Source organism: Perna viridis, chromosome 10 (assembly GCF_037379345.1).
Source record: "Perna viridis isolate PV_CMFRI_1.1 ecotype Kerala chromosome 10, ASM3737934v1, whole genome shotgun sequence".
NCBI lineage: Eukaryota > Metazoa > Mollusca > Bivalvia > Mytilida > Mytilidae > Perna > Perna viridis.
The window spans coordinates 42,255,938-42,277,991 of NC_142454.1; the positions used below are offsets into that span (position 1 = coordinate 42,255,938).

At 32.1% G+C, this 22,054-nt stretch overlaps 1 protein-coding gene across 1 annotated transcript; it reads left to right on the plus strand.

Moving 5' to 3' along the window:
- The first annotated feature begins 249 nt into the window (after nucleotides 1-249).
- Nucleotides 250-6,841, plus strand: LOC148605970 (uncharacterized). Its single transcript, XM_088548961.1, has 6 exons — nucleotides 250-380; nucleotides 1,481-1,664; nucleotides 3,272-3,369; nucleotides 3,718-3,795; nucleotides 4,456-4,470; nucleotides 5,298-6,841. The coding sequence occupies exons 1-6, from the start codon at nucleotides 305-307 to the stop codon at nucleotides 5,759-5,761; spliced, it is 915 nt and encodes a 304-aa protein (XP_088405087.1). The 5' UTR covers nucleotides 250-304; the 3' UTR covers nucleotides 5,762-6,841.
- The last annotated feature ends 15,213 nt before the right edge of the window (nucleotides 6,842-22,054 follow it).

Consider the following 22,054-nt stretch of genomic DNA (forward strand, 5'->3'; position numbering starts at 1 on the left):
GTCAGTTTTAAAAACCTCGTGAATATTTATTAAAGCTAATATATCCAATTTGGGTCAAATGGACTCCTTTATAAATTTCTTTATGTAAACTGGTTTCAAACAAGTTCGTAGACTGGCGATTGGATAAATAAATTAACCAATAAAATTTGATTTCAGTATAATAAATAAGCATAATTGAAATGCATTTCATGTATAAATTTGTATAATTAAAAAAATAAGTGGGCTATATACTGACTATATAACGACATGTCAGATGTGACAACCTATCATAATTTGGTTGTTGTAGCATTCAGTAAGTAACGAGATGATGAATGCCATCGGAAGAAATGTTATACTGGTTTCAGTTCTTTTGGTTTCAACATTTACACAACTTACAACAGGTATATTGCATTATTTTGATATTATGCATTTTAACAAATACTACTCTTATGGTTTTAATCAGCTGTTTCATTTATTTCCTATTTCATCATATCTGCAACTATTCATTTTTTGGAGTGTATAATTTACGAAGTTAAATAGTATTAAAACAGACATGGGACAAATTGGGATTATAAATGATCTCTATAATTTTTTGAATTGCTTCAAATTTCATCACTGTTGGGTCTTGTAAAAGAAATAAATCATTACTGGAGATAATTGGCGGTTTGACTTTACCTTTGCTTAAATTTTAACCATTCAGTATTAGTATATCATTGTTACGTGTCGTAAGTATATCTGGTGTAACAATTTTTCGTCACGGCATGTTATATCCATTACTTTAGTGATATATCGCTATGGCATGTTTTTTTTTCATTTATTGTTGCAATAATGTATCATCGAATGTTGTTTTCCGAGTTGTTTAATAATCAACTCTACAAAAGTTGTATGGTCTTCATAATGAACTCGCTGATCGTTATGGTGTATCCATCCGCACTATTGGAGTCAATTTGTTTAGCTTGTCATGGTTTTCCATTCCTCTTTTGTTTAACCCAGACTTAATAACTAATAAAAAATCAGCGAGTGTTTTACGAAACCAGATAATGCATGTGCATCCAGTTCATGTTCATTCCTCATTTTTTGTACGTGGTATTCTTATTATTTCATGTTCTGTTTTTCCTGTCTAGTTTTATCAATTAAATATTGTTCTTTATTCTTACCGTTCGAGTCCAGGTTCCCATCATTACAATTTGAATCTTTAAAAGTGTTCAATTTACATTAAATTCTGTTGATATATATTGTCCTGTGTTTTCGAGCCATTCATTGACTCAAATGAACTCCTAATATGTATTAGTTGTGACTTTTATTGTCGACAGTATGAATGGGTTTTTTTATAATAATATTCAAAAGTTTATAAAAAAAAAACAACAAAAACCAAAATAAAGACGCTTAAAACATGTATCACTCCTTCCTTACAGTTTCCTATTTTGTATCTTTATGTACAAATGATTTGTATGTCAGCACTTGTCTGAATGTATGTCACTACATTTAATAATATTTACAGGAGATGCATGCTCACATTTAGATGCATTATTTCAAAATACCTGGATGTTCAGTCATTACGGACAAACTTTTTCATCAACTTTTACGGACACAAAGGTGACGGTGAATTTGTATAGTGGTGGTGGAATTTCATTTACTGCAATATCGGAGTGTGTTGAGGAACATGGTGACTTCAGGATGTACAAGTATGTTTTTGATATCTCTCCAAGGGAACGTTCAGAGTTGAAAAAAATAATGCCACATTAATTAAAATCTTACTATTTTATGGGTATGTTTTTAAAGTTATGTTTGTAAAGTAGAAAAAAAACATCTCGCCTGCAAAGGTGTACTTCCGCTTCTTTAACAGCTTTACAACTGTGTTCTGAACAGTTCTTAGAGTAATCAATGGAACCAAGGTTATAGCGTAACCAAAAAAATGTAATCCAGGGACAAAGACCAGACATGGAAAACAGACATACACAACAAAGAACATAAAGTAACTAAAATCATACATACAAAGTAACAAAAGCAAATGAGCAACTCGGACTTTACTAAAAACTGGGAGCATGCACCAGGTGCACCAGCTGGGTAAGCGTCCTCTGCCTTTCTTGAAACACCCACCGAGTTGTTCATAAAAGGTCAAGTCCGGGGTAAACAAACAAGGAAAGGAAAACTATGACCCGTTGAATAAATCAGTTTTCATGGTGCTGATGGATACACCATAACGATCCACGAGTTCGTGATGACGACATAATCATGGTTTTTGGCAGAGTATATTGTAAAAGCTGTGTTATAAAATTAAAGTGGTTTAAAAAATTGTAAAATATGTACATATAAGGAAAAGTAATAATTTATGGCATAGGTTCACTGTAATGACAACATGCTGTGCCATATTTTTACGTCATTTAGCAGAAACTTCTGAAAATTGTAAATTTTGTTGTTTATCGAACATATTTACTTCAGAAAACTATTTCCACACCGGAAAAACAACTTCATATTTTCACATATGATAAAATATATGATAGTGAATGTATTTACTGAATACGAACTTGTTTCTTTGTTGATGACACCATTTTCTTGCCCAAAAGATGTACAGAAATAGACCGAAAAGTACATAATTTGACAAAATATCTAAGAACTGTAAAATACAAGGTTTTCAGTTGAGTAATAGGCCAATAAGATCCTTGTGGTGTTGAATTCATTGAATTGTCAACAATTTTCAAGAAATATCACCGATTGTTGTGCTTTTTTTTCGAGTAACATGCGATAAATTGTGAATCATCAAATTACTGTTTCGCGGGCAAAACTCATTCAGAAACGTTGTGTTCATGAACGTCGTTATGTTAAATTTAGAAACTATAAATTAGCTAGCTAAAAATGAAAACGGTGAATCCGCTAGTCTCATTGGAACTGCGGAATTGGACTATTATCGACATGATCGATAGGATTACATTACAGCATGTTAATTAGCCATAATTTTCACTACCAAACAGAAACAAATTTAAGTGGGCATACTTTTCAACATTTCTAATTCTTTGAATAATAGAAAGGATGCTAATAGTAATAACTAAAATGCTCCTGAATCATATTAACAGATGCAGAAAGACGTCGTATTTATACAGATTACGATAACGATAAAGTTTTAGTTTTGTTAATTTTTATTTGCTCTTACATTTAAAATGTCTGATAATCCAATCCTTGTTGGTGAAGAGATTTTTCTTTTTTATAAGAACAAATATAAAGTAGAATTTCTCGAGTTCATGTCTTAAGTATTGTCCCTACCTTATCTTTAAAATTTTGAAATATTCTTTAGGCTTATTTCCTCCGATGGCATGGGTCAATTTGTCGATGACTATTTGTGCTACAAACTTGTGAAGACAGACCTGCCTGAATTTATTCATATATTTATTGGTACGTAAAATACGTACAAATGTTAGTATAAGTTTTGCTTATTTCTTCTGTTACTGTATTTTTGTATATATATTTTTTTTTAAATGAAATGTTATAAAATACATACTACGTTTTTCATGGAGATGTATTGAAAACCCAATATCGTGTTGAAACCTACAAGACAGTCAAGCATGTGTTACATGTAAGTAGGCCTCAGTTCATTCTTAAAATTTATATTGTCTACAATATTCAACAGTTTTATTTCTTTTAAGTTCATAATTATTATTACATATGCGTAAATATTATGTATCCCAAAAGATGTCTTCTTTTATTCTTTTATCAGCTTCTTCTAACAACATTTTTTTTTAGGCGGTTATCACAAAAATGAATTTTGTTCTGCGTGTAGTTTTGGAGAGAAGCCATGGACTCACATGTTACCTGGGAGTGGTAAGTGTTCAATCTGTTCTTTCATTTCTTGGACAAATTTTACGACAAACTAATGGAAAATTTACGACATTTTGATATTAGATACCTTTTGATCCCAACTAATCATTCATATTCGACATCGTCAGGTAGTTTACATAATGAATTTTGCACATTATAATTTGAATCAATAATAAAATTCATAATTTTTCAAAGTTGTGTACAAATTAAAAATCGATTTTTTATTCGGGTGTGTTTGTAATTAAAACGTAATGTCTTACTCTTATTGAACATCTTTACATTTTAAACGAAGGCTTATTCACAGGGTATAAATGTTCTTCTCTGTTAATGTATTTACCATCTTTGCAGACAGTTGTAACAAATGCTCCCAATAACTATGTTGATGCATTAAGTTCAGAAATAACTATTTTGAAATGTTTTCATGATATTTCGAAGAATCCTACTTAATTGTGTCATTATCTCTTTTTTATCAAAACAACAAAAAACAAAAAACAAAAACAAAAAACAAAAACAAAAAACAAATTGATTGTAAATGTTTGAGTATCTAGTCGTCCTTTCAATACTTTCTTATACCTTCCACAAAGTTAAAATGATATATGGATAATTTCCGTGTAGATTGATCATGCATCATTTTGATTATCATTCATTTTATCATATTTTCAGACATTCAGCTAGCCCGTAAGTACATACTTATTTTAAAATGTTCGTTTTTTTTCCTTGTTTTAAGTATATCTATGCAAATATAAAATATCATGTGTAATAGATTAGGAATACAAAAACTTAAACAAAGGTACATACAAAAATCTATATGTTCAAAATTAAGTGTTTTATCTCGTTGGTCTGGCTCCACGTTGACATTTCTCGTTAGTTAATTTCAAATTGAAAATTTCGATTTGTTCTTTTTCGACGTAATAGGTATAGTTTGACCTTAAAGACGCTTCGTTATGGAAACGTAAATCGCCTTATCGCAATTCTGTTTCTTGATTAGCCAGATACTGATAACTTAGTGACCTTTGAAAAAAAACTGTATCAAAAATTTAAATTGCATGCTATGTGTTATTTTGCTTGAACGAAATGTAGATTTTAAATAAATTAACACAATTTTACTGCCTCTGGTATTTTTTTAAAGATAGCATTGTTTTTTCAATCATATGAATTTAAAAAAAAAAATTAGGAAACTTTACATGTATTTCAATTGATATCAGGACTAATCACCTTAAAAGGGGGGAAATCGGACGTTTCGGTTTCGAATTCGAACCAAGACGCTCAACAATTTGTTCACGAATTGTTTATAATAATGTTTCTGGACAGGAAATTTAAATGTTAAAAAACAAGGACATTTTGACGGTAAATTGTATAACATGATTCATAAAAATTACGTATAAGAAAACCAATTCCACAACTTAGCTAACTAAACTAACTTTAACTAAAATAATTGTCCTGCTGTTCTAACATTTTCTCTTTAAAACACATTTAAATATATTATATGTTCTTTACATTTCAAGCTGCAATTCCAGAAGAGCCGATCTGTAACTTACCATCGATATGTCCACTCGTAGATCCACGAAAAAAACATTGTCCTAGTGAGTTGGAACTGTTCTGTGAACGGCTGCTGAGTATATTGGATTATGGCTCAGGTGAGGAGGCCAGCCTTGAGGAAGAAGAAGAGGAAGGGGGTGGCGGTTATTATATACGTCTTTTGGGGAGACAGGTAGAACGGAAGAAAGGAAAAAAAGACAAACAGGGGAATGGAGGTAAATCTGGGGAGGGCCAGAATTCAGGAAGCGGAAGTATTGGCGACAATGGAAAAAAGTATGGGAAGTGTAAAAAGAAGCTTGCAGCAGAAATTAGAGCAAAATGCTCATCTGCATCAGAGCCTTCACCCACCCCGGAGTCTGGCAAAAGGGAATATGGAAATGAAAGACAAATGGAAAAACGTATGATAAGAAAAAAACATTTTCTTTTTTAATTACTTAAAAAAACTGGCTTATCCTATGAATGAAAACAATATTGCTGATATTTATTTTTCACTTATTTCCTTTTAAATGTATATTTCTTTCTGTTTCTTTTATTGCGACTTATACATTTACTTTATATATGTATATTATTTGCATTCTTTAGAGCATCATACACATGGTTTTGCTATGTCTGATTTATATTGATGTATTCAAATTTGTCAAATTTTGCTCGCAAGTATGTATATATATATTTATTGCTATCATATGTGCATTTCAGATTCAATTAATTATATTTTTGCACCTATTTCTGAGTATCTTGAGCGTATTAGGAAATAGACTGTTTATATTTAAAAGGTTGATCTTATTTAATGAAAGTAATTTACCCCGTTGCATTTAAAGTATTTACATTTCAATCAAAATGACCCTTTGCGAGTTGCGACCACTATGTAAGAAGAGGCCACGCACGCTCATCTTAACTGGTCCTCTTAGCAAAGAAATGTTGTTAAAGTGGCAGCGTCATAGACATATTCCAAACGAAGGCAAGAGAAACTTTGAAACTTTGACGTCACTATATTATATGTTTCAAGAAATGGTGGCGCTCTTTAGGATATTCGAACACAATATGTATTTTTCACAGCAGAAACAGGTACTTATACTCGTTCAAGATCAAGGATCAAATTAACTTCCACTCGATTAAGAAATTCTTTGTCTTTTCACTGGTTTCGCCGCGCTCCACTCGTGAACAAGATTTGAATTTCTTCGACTCGTGAAAGATAAACAGATCTTTAAGTTTCACTCATGCTAGAACATATCAAACTCCAGTCAAAGTCATCCGTCTTCTAGATGAGTACTTTACAATCTAATCGGAGAATTAAAGACAGGCGTCTTTACACCTTGATTCATTTTGCAATATTGGTCAGAGTTAAATGTAGGGTTGACGTGAACACATTTGTGGTATAAAAGGTACATATAGGTGTGTTTGAAACGTAAAAAAAACACCCTCAAGCCTCCATTTCACGACTTACTACAGAGAGTAGGCTAAGCTTAATATATTAAAACAAATCAGCATTGAATGGCGAGGAATTGGCTTTTAAAATGCTTATGTATTAATTCATAGCCATAATTAAACATCAAATAATGGACTGCTTTTGCAATTACTCTGTGTTAAAAATCGGACGTGAGTGTTTGAATATAGCACTTTAGGCGTTGTTGAATTTTTATGTTCATTGAACAGATTAAGACTGAAAATATCACATACAAAAGAAAAGTTTTGCCTTTATCCATCGTCGGTAACCTTCATAAAAAAGACTTCATGGACACAAAAATCCAACACTACGGGTTAAAATCGTAAAAAGGCATTTAAAAAATCAACAAACGTAATGTACAGAACAGAATATAATACAATTACATCTTAGTGATACCGGTACAACAATACGTCAACATTCGGGTATTCAAATACGACAAAACCCAAACATATGGTATGAACGAAAAACTAACAGAAGACAAAAAAGATCTACGCATTCAATATAGCGAGCAGAAAAGATAAATACAGTTAGATACGGAAAACAAGTCATCACACAAAAAACGTAAGCACTAGCGAAGCAACCTCCCACAAAAACAATGAAGAACATCAGGAGCTCCCGCTCAAAGAAGGGTTAGTATGGCCTGCTCTTCCATCGACACCCGTCATATTGCAGGTTAATAAAATTCGGTCATATACCAGTAACAATAATGCAGCTCATCGGCACGAGTTTAAATAGGGTGTCCCTTCAAAATACAGTTCTCACTTGGGCGATATCTTACAAAATATTATGCTGTGAATAAATTAAATAATGCAAAAATGGTATAATTTATTTGAAAGAGACACATTATATATTACGATAAGAAAAATCACCATATAACATGGCACATTACCAACTATAAATTCGGAAACGCTGGGATAAAAACTTAAGTTTGTTGTAACATAACCATAAATCATATGAAAAATAACATCGCATGGATTTCAAAAAAAATGAAAATGAAATAAAGCTCTTGTGTAATTTTAACGATGGCAGCTAGTGTTATTTATAATTGTAATTCTTTTTGTTAGAGTAATCACGGGAACCAAGATTCTAGCGGAAATCAAAAGACCAGACATGAAAAACAAGCAAACACAACAAAGAACCAAAATAATACATACAAGGTAACAAAAGTGAAAAAAGACCCACCGAGTTGATTATAAAAATTAAAGTTGGGGGTAGACGAAAGAGGATGTCACGTTAAACCAATCAGATTTCATTGTGCAGATGAATACACAGTAACGATCCACGAGTTCATGATGATGACCATAAAACTTCTGTAGTGATGACTTCTATCTTGTAGAAACATAACCCTGTTCCAGAAGCCTAGTTATGAGAAGTCTAGTGCGATACAAAACGTTTGCATAGTTACAGCAAGCTCTGGCATAACGTATGATTTATGATATGTAAACTCCATAAATTTTCATTTGACTTAAAAAAAACATTCCAGTAGACTGTTATCTGACTATGTTTCATTGATAACAATATTCATTTGTAAATATAAATTATTATCGCTCTTTTGTTGAAAATTCCTTCGATCTTGCTATACGATAATTTTCAATATCACGCCGAAATATAGTCCCGAAAGGAAACATTGCAGTGCTTAAAAACTAACATAGTTCGGTTAGGAAAACTGGAAATATAAGAATACGAATACCTTACACTTCAGCAAAACAGCGATAGACGGATAATTCAAAGTTGTTTTTTCAACTCGCGGGAGTGTCTCATGCTTCTCTCACCTCGCGGCAAAAAACTGAACCGATGAAACATATCGAATTGTCAATTTCCCACCAACTTTTTTTTCAAATTTCATAGCATTCTATTTTTATTTCTATAGTTATTCCAATATTGTCTATTTCATTCACAATAACTAGCAAATTATTCTTTTACTACGATTTTCAGTTAGGTTGGGGATGCTTGAAATACCATTCGTATCACCAAGGAATGTGTATAGAAATCATATTGAGTATCTATGTGAAATTAATCATTTTTATAGTTTTTTTTTAAACTAAGTTCTAGTGGAGTCCGAGTTCCACATTTGCTTTTGTTACTTAGTATGTATGATTTTAGTTACTTTATGGTCTTTGTTGTGTATGTCTGTTTCTATGTCTGGTCTTTGTCCCTGGATTACATTCTTTTGATTACCGCTATAACCTTGGTGCCCTTGATTACTCTTTCTAGTTATAAACTTTCAAAATATTTCCGACGACATTTTCAGGAAAATGAAAATATCGTATAGTTTTCATGTAAAAACAAACCTCACTGCATCTACTTAACTAAGGCTTTGTTTTCAGAGTAGACGAATATTGTAAAACAATAATGTAAGACTTTTGTTCTTTATTTTATTTTCGATAGCCTTAAAATATTCGATAGTTTACCGTTATTATTTTCAATTTAAGCATATCTTTGCCAACTTAATAAAATCGTCTTTTTCTCAGCAGACGATTAAGAATATGGGTATCTTTTAAAAAAAATTCTTCATTAAGTGGTAGTCTCAGGAAGTGGGTGAAAAGTCAATTCCGGGGTAGACGAAAGAGGAAAGGAAAACGAAAGTCGTGAATTCGCGTATCGTTAAGTTGTATCCATTTGCACAATGAAAACTTATTTGTTTAACTTCTATACTCTCAACTGTCAAAGAGGGTCTACAGTCCTACCACAACACTTGTTCCTCCTGTAGTGGTATTAATTCAATGTGGATCCTGAAAAATTCGAAAGATCTTTTGGAGACAATCAGTTCAAGACTATTATCTGAATATAATAGCATTAAAACCTACGATTTTTCAACACTGTTTACTTCTATTCCCCATACTCAGTTAAAATCCCGACTTAAAAACATTATACATCGTTTTTCCAAAAAAGATGGTACACCTAGATACCAATATATAGTTGTTGGTAGAGATTCCTCATACTTTGTAAGAAATAATTCCAAATCATCTCCCAAATATACAGAGGAAGATGTTCACAAAATGCTGGAATTTTTAATTGACAACATATTTGTCCAGTGTGGTGGACGTGTTTTTCAGCAAACGGTCGGCATTCCAATGGGAACAAATTGTGCTCCTTTACTTGCTGACCTATTTCTTCACTCTTATGAGGCTGACTTTATAGCTGATTTGATCAGAAAGAAGGAATATCGTTTGGCTAGATCCTTCAATCTTAGTTTCCGCTATATAGATGACGTATTATCTTCAAACAATCCTAATTTCGTGGATTTGATACATCGCATCTACCCAAAAGAACTTGAGATAAAGGATACTACAGACACTGTGAAGTCAGCCTCATATCTTGACCTACACTTAGAAATCGATGGTAAAGGAAAACTATTGACCAAACTTTACGACAAATGAGATGACTTTTCATTCAGAAGTGTCAACTTTCCTTTCATCTGTGGCAATATCCCTTCGGCTCCTGCATATGGAGTGTTCATATCACAACTCATACGTTATGCCGAAACTACGCAGACTTTTTGTATCGCACTAGAACTCTAACAAATAGGCTTCTGGGACAGAGTTATGTTGCTACAAGATTGAAGTCATCACTACAGAAGTTTTATGGCCGTTATCATGAACTCGTGGATCGTTATGGTGTATCCATCAGCACCATGAAAACTGATTTATTCAACGGGTCATAGTTTTCCTTCCCTCGTTTGTCTATCCCGGACTTGACATTTTATGAGCAACTCGGCGGGTGCTTCTAGAAAAGCAGAGGACGCTTACCCTACAGGTGCACCTGGTCCATGCTCCCAGTTTTTAGTGGAGTCCGAGTTGCTCATTTACTTTTGTTACTTTGTATGTATGATTTTAGTTACTTTATGTTCTTTGTTCTGTATGTCTGTTTTCCATGTCTGGTCTTTGTCCCTGGATTATATTCTTTTGATTACCGCTATAACCTTGGTTCCCTTGATTACTCTTTCAACTTGTTCAACTTGTCATAATTTTCCTTTCCTCTTCCGTCTATCTCGGACTTGAATCTTTATGATCAACTCGGCGGATGTCAATAAATAAAGCAGAGGACGCTCACCCTACCGGTGCATCTGCTATATGCTCCCAGTTTTTAGTGAAATCCGAGTTGTTACATAGTATATATCATTTTGTTACTTTATGTTCCTTGTTGTGTTTGTCTGTTTTTCATGTCTGGTCTATGTGTCTGGATAACAGTCTGTTGATTTTTACTAGAATCATGGTTCCCTTGATTCGTCTTTCCAAATATTTGGCCAATACTATAAGTTAGATCTTAAAGTAATTATTTGATAAATAGCCAGTTAACCAAAACAATGTATCTATTGTGTCTACCTTATGACGAAAAGAGTCGTACGTGCGTAACGAAAATACCTATTAATGTTCAATATATCATTATTATTATTATTATTATTATTATTATTATTATTATTATTATTATAACAGAGGTTTGTTTATTCAATACCTTATACATGTGAGTTTTATATCTATATAACACTGTTGAAAGATTGAACCAATGGTCCAAACATGTTAACAGCCGAAAAACGTTCTCTGGTTATCGCACGTAGCCGTTGACTGTACAATGGAACAGTTTTATAACGATGTTGTCCAAAAAGGTATAATGATACAAATTATACGCAATAAATAAAGGTCGAAATACTAGTAAGAACATCGAGCTCGATCTTTATGAAATGCATGATTCTTTCCTCCATTGAATATTATTTTCTGCACAGTCTAAGGGGTATCTCTTTTTGACACGAAGTTCTGGATTATTTTGTTTTCAAATGGAAGAGGATATGCATGTCTGGGTCTCCAGCTTTTTGTCCACTCTAGGACCTAGTTGAGAAAAAAACGTTGTTTCTTTTTAATCGGTTACAAATTGACCAGTTTAGGAGATTATTATCTTTTATTTTTGACACTCTCTTGTAATTAATTAGAAACATATACTAAAAGCTATTAATAAGAATATCTTTACAATTTTAGTTAAAGGTATTTAAAGATGGTTTCTAATTGGATATAATAAATACGTCATTATTCTACACTTTGTACGGGAGTACGTGTACACATATTTTTCTTGTGTTCCACCGGCTCAGTAAATGCATATATTTTGATACATTATATATATATTTTAAAAGATTTGTCTACTAAAAGTCAGCGGTGGGATAATTCAAAAACGTCAAAATATACAACCATAGCGTAAATTTAAACACAGGAAAAAAGGCGTTCTACGCAGACTTGTTGTAAACACTTCTTACAATTAGACTGCTAGAACAGGGTTATATTGCTACAAGATTGAAGTCATCACTACAGAAATTTTTTTTCAGTTTCATGAATTGTAACGGTGAAAAAATTGATTTGATCAACGTGTCAAAGCTTTTCTTTCCTCTTTTGTCAACCCCGGACTTGACTTTTAATAAGCAACTCAACGGATGTTGCTACAAAAAGCAGAGGACACTAACCATACCGATGTACCTGGTCCATGTTCCCAGTCCGAGTTGCATATTTACCTTTGTTACTTACTATGTATCATTTTAGTTACTTTTTTCTTTGTTGTGTTTGTCTATTTTCATTGTCTGGATTTGTCCCTGAAATATATTTAATAATTTACTTTCCGCTGGATTCTTGGTTCCCTTGATTTCTCCTACACGATATAGCGAACCAAAACGAACAGATTACAAGAATAAATACTGGAGATAAGAAATACAAGACATCATACAAAAAACTAAATATGAACTCCCATAAAAAACAATACATGGAGTGACGTCAGCTGCTTCGGAGTGGTAAACAAGTCCTGCTTCACCGCTGGCATCCGTCATATTGCAAGTGAGTATAATCGGTAATAGTCTAGGAACAATGATGCAACCCCGACACATGTCATAAAGGGGTGCCACAAATAGCTAATCTCACAAGGGCGAAATAATTCTTTCAACATAGTCACATGATGTAACCATGGTAAATAAGGTAGATATTGTGTGAAATTATACGACATAAATCTAATTAATGTACGTCAATATAAAAATTACGACATTATCAACTGTATATTATACAAAGCCAGAATTTGATCTTGAACTTGATATCAGATAGAAACGATATTGCGACAGACATTAAGATCGTTGAAGATGGCAAAAGAAATGATTTTTATCTGTGTAATTTTAACGAATTCACATGACAGAACGACGTTTCCAAATAATAGATGATAGACAATAATGAGTTTTATGGAAAATAGAAACATTTATTTTAACCGTACCTATGTATGAATATTAGTGTAAGATCTAATGCTATTACTAAAACAACGTCTTCATATAACACAATTATTAGGAAAAATGCTTAGAATGATCAAGTCATTTTCCATTAGATATATAGTTAGTTTTCAACTTTGTAAACTCGCTTGGATTTGTCATACTGAGAGCACAGCATGGGATGCTCAGAAAGTTTGATATGGAAGGGAAATACGTACATTTTCCTTTATATATATACTTATTAAAATGAATGCGCGATCCATTATTTGAAAGGAGGCTGGCTTTACTTGTTAATAACTCAAGTCAATATTATGTATACAAAATATCTTTCATATCAATTTATAAATATAAATTTTTATTCTGTCGTATGAAGCAAACTGACGCCTGGTATATTGTTTAAAAGTATATTAAAGAGCTATCATTGTATGAACTTTGCACACAAATGACTCGTGCATCATTTAAGCTCATAAATTGAATGTGTTGTTATTTTATTATTTTTATATTAAATTTACTATTCGCACCGAGTATATATGCTGTATATTTTATTCAAATTATACAGTCCAAGATTAAAAAAAATATCCTGATCTTATATATAACTTTTGACAGTGAGTTTCAACATTTCCTTTACTTTTTTAATTAATAGGAATCTTAATAATCGATTTCTTGTGACTATTGAAAGCTTCTCTGACATTGTAGCCTTATTTATAAGAACGTTAATTCATTGTTGCACGAAAAGCCTTTGTCGATTTTTTGTCATCTTGCAGGAAGTTTGAGGGAACATTCATAACATGTCTGATTTTGTAAATATAAACCAAGTATGTCATCTAAAACATATATACAAATGCCTCAAATGTGTCAAGAAGAATAACTTAGAAGTAGCATTCATACTTAAATGCAGAAGTAAATACTGTATAATCTTTGTAAGAAAAAAAACTGATTGTTTTTGTCTTAAACCAATATAAACAAGTCAATTAATGTGATACTACGGTAATTCATATTTCGATATAAAGTGCATATGAAAGATCCCTCCAACTTAAATGATTTTCGTCTCATAGGTGATGAGTACTTTAGGTTGTTTGACAATATTTTCTTCATTTTTTCCTTGGTATTTCCTTGGTTATTTGCTTATTGACATCGCCACAGCATTTATATTTTGAACATGATTGTATGTTGTATTAGGAATCTAATATTCTGGTTTCACAATTAAAAGATAGTAATATCGTACAAATATTCGTGTCTCTTTTTGATAATATTGTGAATCTGAATTGAAGGCTATATTTTTCATCATTAGAAATGTGTATTTGTCAAATTGGCTGTCAAATTATTTTTCCATTTCTGGTTTAATGCAAAATCGTAGATCAGCGATCGAATAAATACATTTGCCAATACATATATCAGATTTATTGAAGTTGGAATTTGTATTTGCCTTAGCCTTAAATAAATTCCTAAAACATTTAAAATGACAAATAATTTGTTTACGAATGACAACAAGGATTGAATACATTTTTGTTTCTGAATTCGGTAGTATATTTTGTTGTTTGCACATCCAAATCCTTCGGATCACGCAATCTTTGGACGTCTTTTGTTCATCTGAAACTCTTGTAGAAGTAGAACATTGCAAAATTTTCAACAAGGAGTAAGATGTGTTGCATTTTGGGGAAAACGATATTTCTATCATCGCTTATATGAAAATCCATTTACATTTATATATTCAGCTAGCATGTATAATTTTGTTATTTAAGCAAGCCAGTGATCGTTTTTTTTTCTTGCGAGAATGAAAGAAAACACATCTATATATTGCTCACTCTTAAGGATTGTACTTAAAATTGTAGCAGAACATCTTCAAATACTTTCTATAAAAATAAAATATGATGGTTAGTATGATAAAGCTCACTCATTCATCTATTATCGTTACAGTGTATAATTGATAAATTATTTCTTGTCTACTTTAATTATGATAGTTTTTACCTTATTTTATAGTCTTACATCGCAGATGACTCTATGTGCCTCAAAGTTGTTAAGTACAATTCTGTGTAAGAATCAGGCAATGGTTGGAACATCACTCTTTTTCAATTTAGTCTTTTTTGCCTCAAACATATTCAAAAACATCTAGAAGACAACTATTAAGCCGTTTAAATTTATCCGGAAAAATTGGTGACTTAAATATTTTTTGACTGCTTATATAAGGAAAATGTTCGGGAAATTTTCCCGCCAACTAAATTTGACATATTAATATCTTACAAAGACAAACTTTACAAACACTTTGACCGTAACCTATTGAGGTTATGAGGTATAAATAATTGAATAATACAATCAATGTATTCTTTTCTTCATGTGCCACACCTTATACACATTTTGCCTGATTTTTAGACGAAGAAATACTTAGCGAGTAGTTCCGTTTTTTTTTTTTTGTTCAGTATTCTTAAAGCAATAGTTCAAAGTTCCCAATCACTTTATCAAATACTGCCCAATTCCCAATGCCTTCTTTAACATTCGGTACTGAACAATTCCTTGATTTTTTGTTTATTGCTGGGTCAGGAAAATATACTGCAGATGATCTATTCCAGTACAAACATTCTGACTTTTTCAAAATAATCAAACCATATGCCATCACTTCAAATGATAAATTTTACTTCAACCATGACGAACCACATTGTACTATATCAAAATGTGGTATTAAAAATTACAAAACATGCAACAGTCTTATAACCGACTCTTACTTTTCTAGTTCCCTTACAAACAAAACCTTCCATACAAGAATTCACGATGACTTAAGTTGCAAATTAACAAATTTAATACATGTATATGGATTAGAATGCAACTTATGTGGTTTAGCATATGTCGGTGAAACACAGGAACGATTAAACAAAAGAATGTGCGGTCATCGTTCGGGAATAAATACCACAAAATTCTAGACATTTATCAACATTTGAATCAACAAGATCATTCAAATCTCTCTATGAAAGTTCTTATTTTAGGAAAAATATACCATCCTACGAACAGTCCCGTTCTAAGTAAAAACTATCGTAGGGAAATAAACGAGTACTGGATACGCAGACAAAGTACTGCAATACCTTTCGGATGCAATGACAACATCTGCAACAGTATAGGAAACCTTTCAAATCAATATAACAATAGCATAAATGTGATGAATTTTAGACGGGAAAGGATCATGGCCGTCGTCACTATACGTCACCTTAGTTACATGTTGTCTCTGTAGATGGTCTCCTTCCTTTCATACAAAAACCTCTTGGACTTCATCACATTAGAATCAAAGTATATTCTATGCCTCTCACTCTACTACACTCCCTTTGCAAAGCAAGTCTTGACATTCCTGTTTCTGAACCTACCTCACCAGTATACAGACTTGTTGCCATCATTTGGATATTGGTTCCCACAAACTCTTTCAACCAGTTTGTGTCAAAAGTCAAAAACGATCATTTCTTCCACTATAGTTTGTCAACAAAGGTATAGCTGCAATAAATTTGGCTAACATCCTCCATCACAAAAAAATTCAAAAAAGCTGTCAAAGAAGGCCTGAAGTCCTACCACAACACTTGTTACTCCCGTAGTGGTATTAATTCAATGTGGATCTTGAAAAATTCGAAAGATCTTTTGGAGACAATCAGTTGAAAACTATTATCAGAATATAACAGCATTAAGACCTATGGTTTTTCAGTACTGTATACTTCTATTCCCCACACATGTTTCCAAAATACTGGAATTTTTAATCGACAACATATTTGTCCAGTGTGTTGGACGCATTTTGCAAAAAAACTGTTGGCAGTCCAATGGGAATAAATTGTGCTCCTTTATTTGCTGACCTATTCTTATGAGGCTGACTTTATAGCTGATCTGATACGAAACAAAGAATATCGTTTAGCATTCTGCTATATAGATGACGTATTATCTTTACATAGTCCTAATTTCGGGGACTTGATACATGGCATCTTCCCCAAAGAACTTGAGATAGCGGAAACTACAGACACTGTGATGTCAGCCTCATATACTGACCTACACTTAGAAATCGATGGTAAAGGAAAACTATTGACCAAACTTTACGACAAATGAGAAGTGTCAACTTTCCTTTGATCGGTGGCAACAGTTGCTTTCTTTTAGCATCATGTTTTTGAAATAGAATTGTTTTCAAATTTGTTCATGCATTATTTTCCCAATAATATATCCACATATAGTATCTATATCTTAGCAAACACTAATCTTGTTATCTTCCCAAAAACATATCAAATCAAGTACAATTGAATTTATCATGCTTGCCACTCTTAGAAGCTTGTCTTTCCTTATGAAAAAGGAACAATTTCGCTCATTGTGATTGTCTGGGTTGCAAAGAGTTTTCGTGTGTACAAAATATGTCTGATTAAGCTCACAAAAAATGAATTTTGAGTTTCACCACGTCTTCGTAGCCGTCTTCAGTTGTCAAAGAACAGAGATAAAGCACTGATCATTACAAAGATCAATAACCTTGGTAAGACACGTACGATAAAGAAATTTTTTAACCATGTCTGTTTGGTTAAGCTGTAATATATTAAATGCAGTGATTCCACTGTTAAGTTGTTTAAATGCATCAGCGTCATTGTCCAAATGGAGGTTGATGATCTCATTTATTCCGATGGGGTAAGCTATATGCAGAGGGTTTTCGCCTAAAATGTTATATAGATTGACATTTGCATCGTTTGAAATAAGTAGTCTGCATATGCGCGTGTTTCTTACTCCCGCCGCTATATGAAGTGCGGTATAATTTATGCTGTCGCGATGGTTTAGATCCGCTCCATTATAAATAAGCACTTTGACAGTTTCAAAATGTTAAAATCCTAAAGCTGTCTGCAATGGGGACACATTATGGTTGTGTTAAGGTTCATATCTGCTCATTTTTTGATTAAAAATGTCACACTTATAAAATTGCCTGATTGTGACATTGCGAAGAGCGGTGATATTCCATTCATATTTGTCTTATTTACGTTTGTCACATGTTATGAAATGAAGAAGCCATGTATAATTTCTAGTCGATACAAGCCTCAATAAGAAGAAATGTGGCATTTAATAATGCCTTATTTGGGTTAACTCCATGTAGTAAAAATGTCTCTGCCATTTCGTAATTGTCATGTTCAATGGCGAATAAAAGCCCTGTAGTACCAATTGGCAGACATATGTCCGGATCTAATCCCCTTTCCAGAACCGAAGAAATGTCATTTATATTTAGATATTGCTGCAGCTCCCATTGCTTGAACCTGTTTCGAAATTTCATTTTAAAAATGTACATCGAAATTCCTCATATTTGCTATGTGATTTGTCAGGTTAGAAAAAAAGAAAGAACTTCACGACAATATGGACTTGAAATCAAGCACTTGAGTTGCAGGGGCAGATTCAAGGATACAGAAAGGGAGGAAGGGGTTGATTCTAGATTGGTTCTATAAAGGAAGGTTCTAAGCTAGAGTAAAAAGTAACAGATTCTTAAAATCTTAATCGGACGGTTACACTTCTCTAAATGACGCGGCTTTTAAATACGAAAGGTGTAAATGTGACAGATTGGTTAGATATTCTAAACGTAGATTATGTGCATTTAAGTGAAACAAATGTGTATAAATATAAACAAAAGAAGCTATTGGAATGTTTCTACCTCATAAAGTCAGTAAAATTGAAGTAGAAAACGAACAGCCTTTATTTACACGTTAGAAAATATTTCATTAAAATATAATTAACCTTTCAAATTTATCGTAGACTTTGTTCCACTATGTGAAAGCAGTATTAATAAAATAAAATATACGTCTGCTTGCTATTGCACATGCCATGCAAGTAAAACAATCAGTCAGTTTAAATGAGTGCAGATACTAATTATATATTGTTTTCATTTTCATATTTGTACTACATGCCACATTCATGGGTTTAAAAACTGGTATGAATATGTTTCGATCTAAGATCAGAATCTAAAATACATACCTTATCAAATATGTGCCTATCACATTAAGCATTTCCTTCTGGACTGTAATTATATCATTACACATTGTTTATGTTTGGATTAAGGTAGAATGCAGTAGGTGTTTTTGTAATCAAAGATTAGCAACAGAAGTAAACATGGCGTTCCCAATAAATGTCCACTGTAATTCAGGTGTGTTAGGATTTTGAAAACTTCATAGGAATATGGGCTTTGAAATTTGTATCAAGAGAAAGATAAACCTACGAATTTTTTTTTTTTTTTTTGAAAATCGTGTAAATTTTGATCTTTTTTTGTACCAACCTATTTTCATGACATAGTTAGATCATTAATACATATGATTTCACTATAATTTAGAATAAGTTCATATCTCGATGAATCAAAAAGTTATGAAAATTAATCACGAAGGTTTTATTGTCTTTTCCAATAATCGACAAAATAAAAAACAAACAAAACAAAACAAACAAATAAACCGGTAAATTATAATACAAGATTAAACATACCAAATAATTCAATATACAGTCCTAGGACCGTTTTCTGCAATTTTAAATCATAAATAAATTAATTATTAGGTGTCACATAATAAACGTTGTTACTAATTGTAAGAAATGTACGCCATTCTGATTGAGTCCATAATGGTCCCGTATAGATGCCCCGTTTCTTTTTTTAATTCGTAATGCACGGTTATGATTTCGTAATGACCGGCTGCATGAATTATCGGTTCGTATTGGCCAGTTGACGAAGTTTTTGGATCATAAAGGAAGGTCATTTCTATTCATATTGTAGTATGTTGGCCAAACAATGAATGTTATCTAAAACAGGAAAAACACAATTTTAAAAACCAATGCCAATAATACTTATTCTAGATCATTTCCTGAACATAAAACTTCAGTGAATGATCTGTACAAATTCTACGACATTCCTTCCATCAAAGAAACATTTAACGAAATTTAAGTATTTTAAGCGTGTTCAATGTTTTCCATAACTGGCGTGTTCCAAATATTTTTAAAGGAAAAAGAAGTAAATAGAGAAAAAAATATATGTAAGATTATTAGTGGAAAATTATAATTTATTATTTTATGGTATGAAAGGAAAATATGATGTGCATTTCCATGTGTCATCATATCATACATATTAGATCGTTTATTGTATGTATATAAAAGTGTAATCAAGGGAACCATCATATGAGATATAATCGAATGATCATATTCAAAGGATAAAGACACACACAAACAAATTATAATGATATAAACAAAATACACCTGAAATATATTAAAATCATTACACATTGTTTAGTTTCAGATAGAGGTACAATGCAATTTTTTTTTATGTACTCGCGTGTTAGCCAAAGAAGTAAACTCGGATATCCTAGTAGATATTTCTTACAATGAGAATGTGTTAGGATTTTGAAAACTTCAATGGGCTCATACGTTTGACGTTTGTTTTATTTTTCCATAATTGCCTGAATTAGAAATACATTTAAAAAAATATTCGTTGTTTTGTCAGTACATGTAACGCCGTAACACCAAAACAAATTAGACATAAAATAGATGTTGCATATATAGCATGCCTATAAAGCTGCTGTTCTGTCGACATGAAACACATTCATTTGCATGTTTTAGTTGTTGTTCTATCGACTATCGGCTACCGAAATGATTTGGATATTGTTTTAACATTTAACATGAGACGGGCCAAACTAAAACGCGCCTAAAAAAACATAAATTCAGACAAGTTTTCATTTGATAAGTACTGTTATACTATTCAAATAGCCTTTCAAATCCTCCTGATATACGTTTTGAATAGTAATGGTCCGAAATTTATTTGGACCGAATTGGCTGGCAGTCGAAAGGTAAAACAGATTACGCCATTTTCGTACACATTAACTGTTTGGCCATCCCCATTTTATTTGGAAGCTATGATTTGATTTATTCTTAATAACCAATGCTAGCAAATGTGTTCCAACACTGGCTTATACTCGACTTCATCAGTTCAAGCCCATCTTCGATTTAATCCAAATTTTCTTCTGCCATTCTTTTATGTATGCAGATTTGTCTTTTTTATTTGTTATGCGTTTCTCATTCTAGAAATATCAAACATCAGTACTTACGATTGATATGACAAATCGAAATAATTATATACTTCCTTACGAGAAATCCCATTGTAATTCCGCCATATTTGTTGCTAAGTGCCGATTGTTGACAAAATTCTGATAGTCGTATTTTTTTAATTTCTAAGTTTACAAAAATTTAATTTCTCACGAATTTGAAAATAAACATCTATTATGAAGGGTTGATAACCTTTGAAATAATTTTTGACACAAAATAAGGAGCTAAATCTTTCTTTTATTCAAACAACCAAAAACCAAAAATCGTCTTGGTAACAAAATTACGGCCGATTTGACAATTTAAATATTGTGGATTTGAAATGTCATCAGATTTGAACAATTCGCATTTGACGTAGAAGTCGTTTTGTTATATGCAAGAATAAGTTATTTAACACATTTTAGATACGTGTCTATAAAATTGTAGACCAATTTTCATACTTTTTATTTGAATGATATGTTATATATGTGACGCCGAGTATAGTTCTCAATTGCATTTACACATTATTCAAAAAGGGAGCTGCCTTGATGTTATTTCAATGCTCCTGAATGAAGATGCAAACCGGATATTAATGCATTTTGTAGCCATAAACATAATACATTCAGTTGATAATTCGACCATTTACGCGCCTTTCCCGGATAATATTTCATTTCACATAACCAGCAGGGAGATGTTCTTGATACGCATTATAAGTAAGTTTTCAAATGATAAACAATTAAAAGGTCATTTGTATATCATTTGTTTTTCAGTATGAAAAAAAACACGTATTTAAAAGTATGCACCAGACATTTGAAGCATCATGTAGTCTTGAAGTTGTTGTTGAAACTACTCCGCAATCGTTCCCTCAATAAATCAAACACAAAAAAAAAAACAAACAGACAATAAAAGCAATATACTCAGAAACTGTTTGTGCCCGGTGTGTTTGAGTGTATTAGTCATCCCGAATTCTACTTTATGACATATTTTGTATCTATATTCACAATTGACGTCATATATCT

Excerpts from the sequence above, each read along its gene's own strand:
- LOC148605970 (XM_088548961.1), top strand. The coding sequence starts at position 305 with ATGATGAATGCCATCGGAAGAAATGTTATACTGGTTTCAGTTCTTTTG. Across the intron at positions 381-1,480 it reads ATTTACACAACTTACAACAG|GAGATGCATGCTCACATTTA; the intron begins GTATATTGCATT and ends TAATATTTACAG. Across the intron at positions 3,370-3,717 it reads ATTTATTCATATATTTATTG|GCGGTTATCACAAAAATGAA; the intron begins GTACGTAAAATA and ends ATTTTTTTTTAG.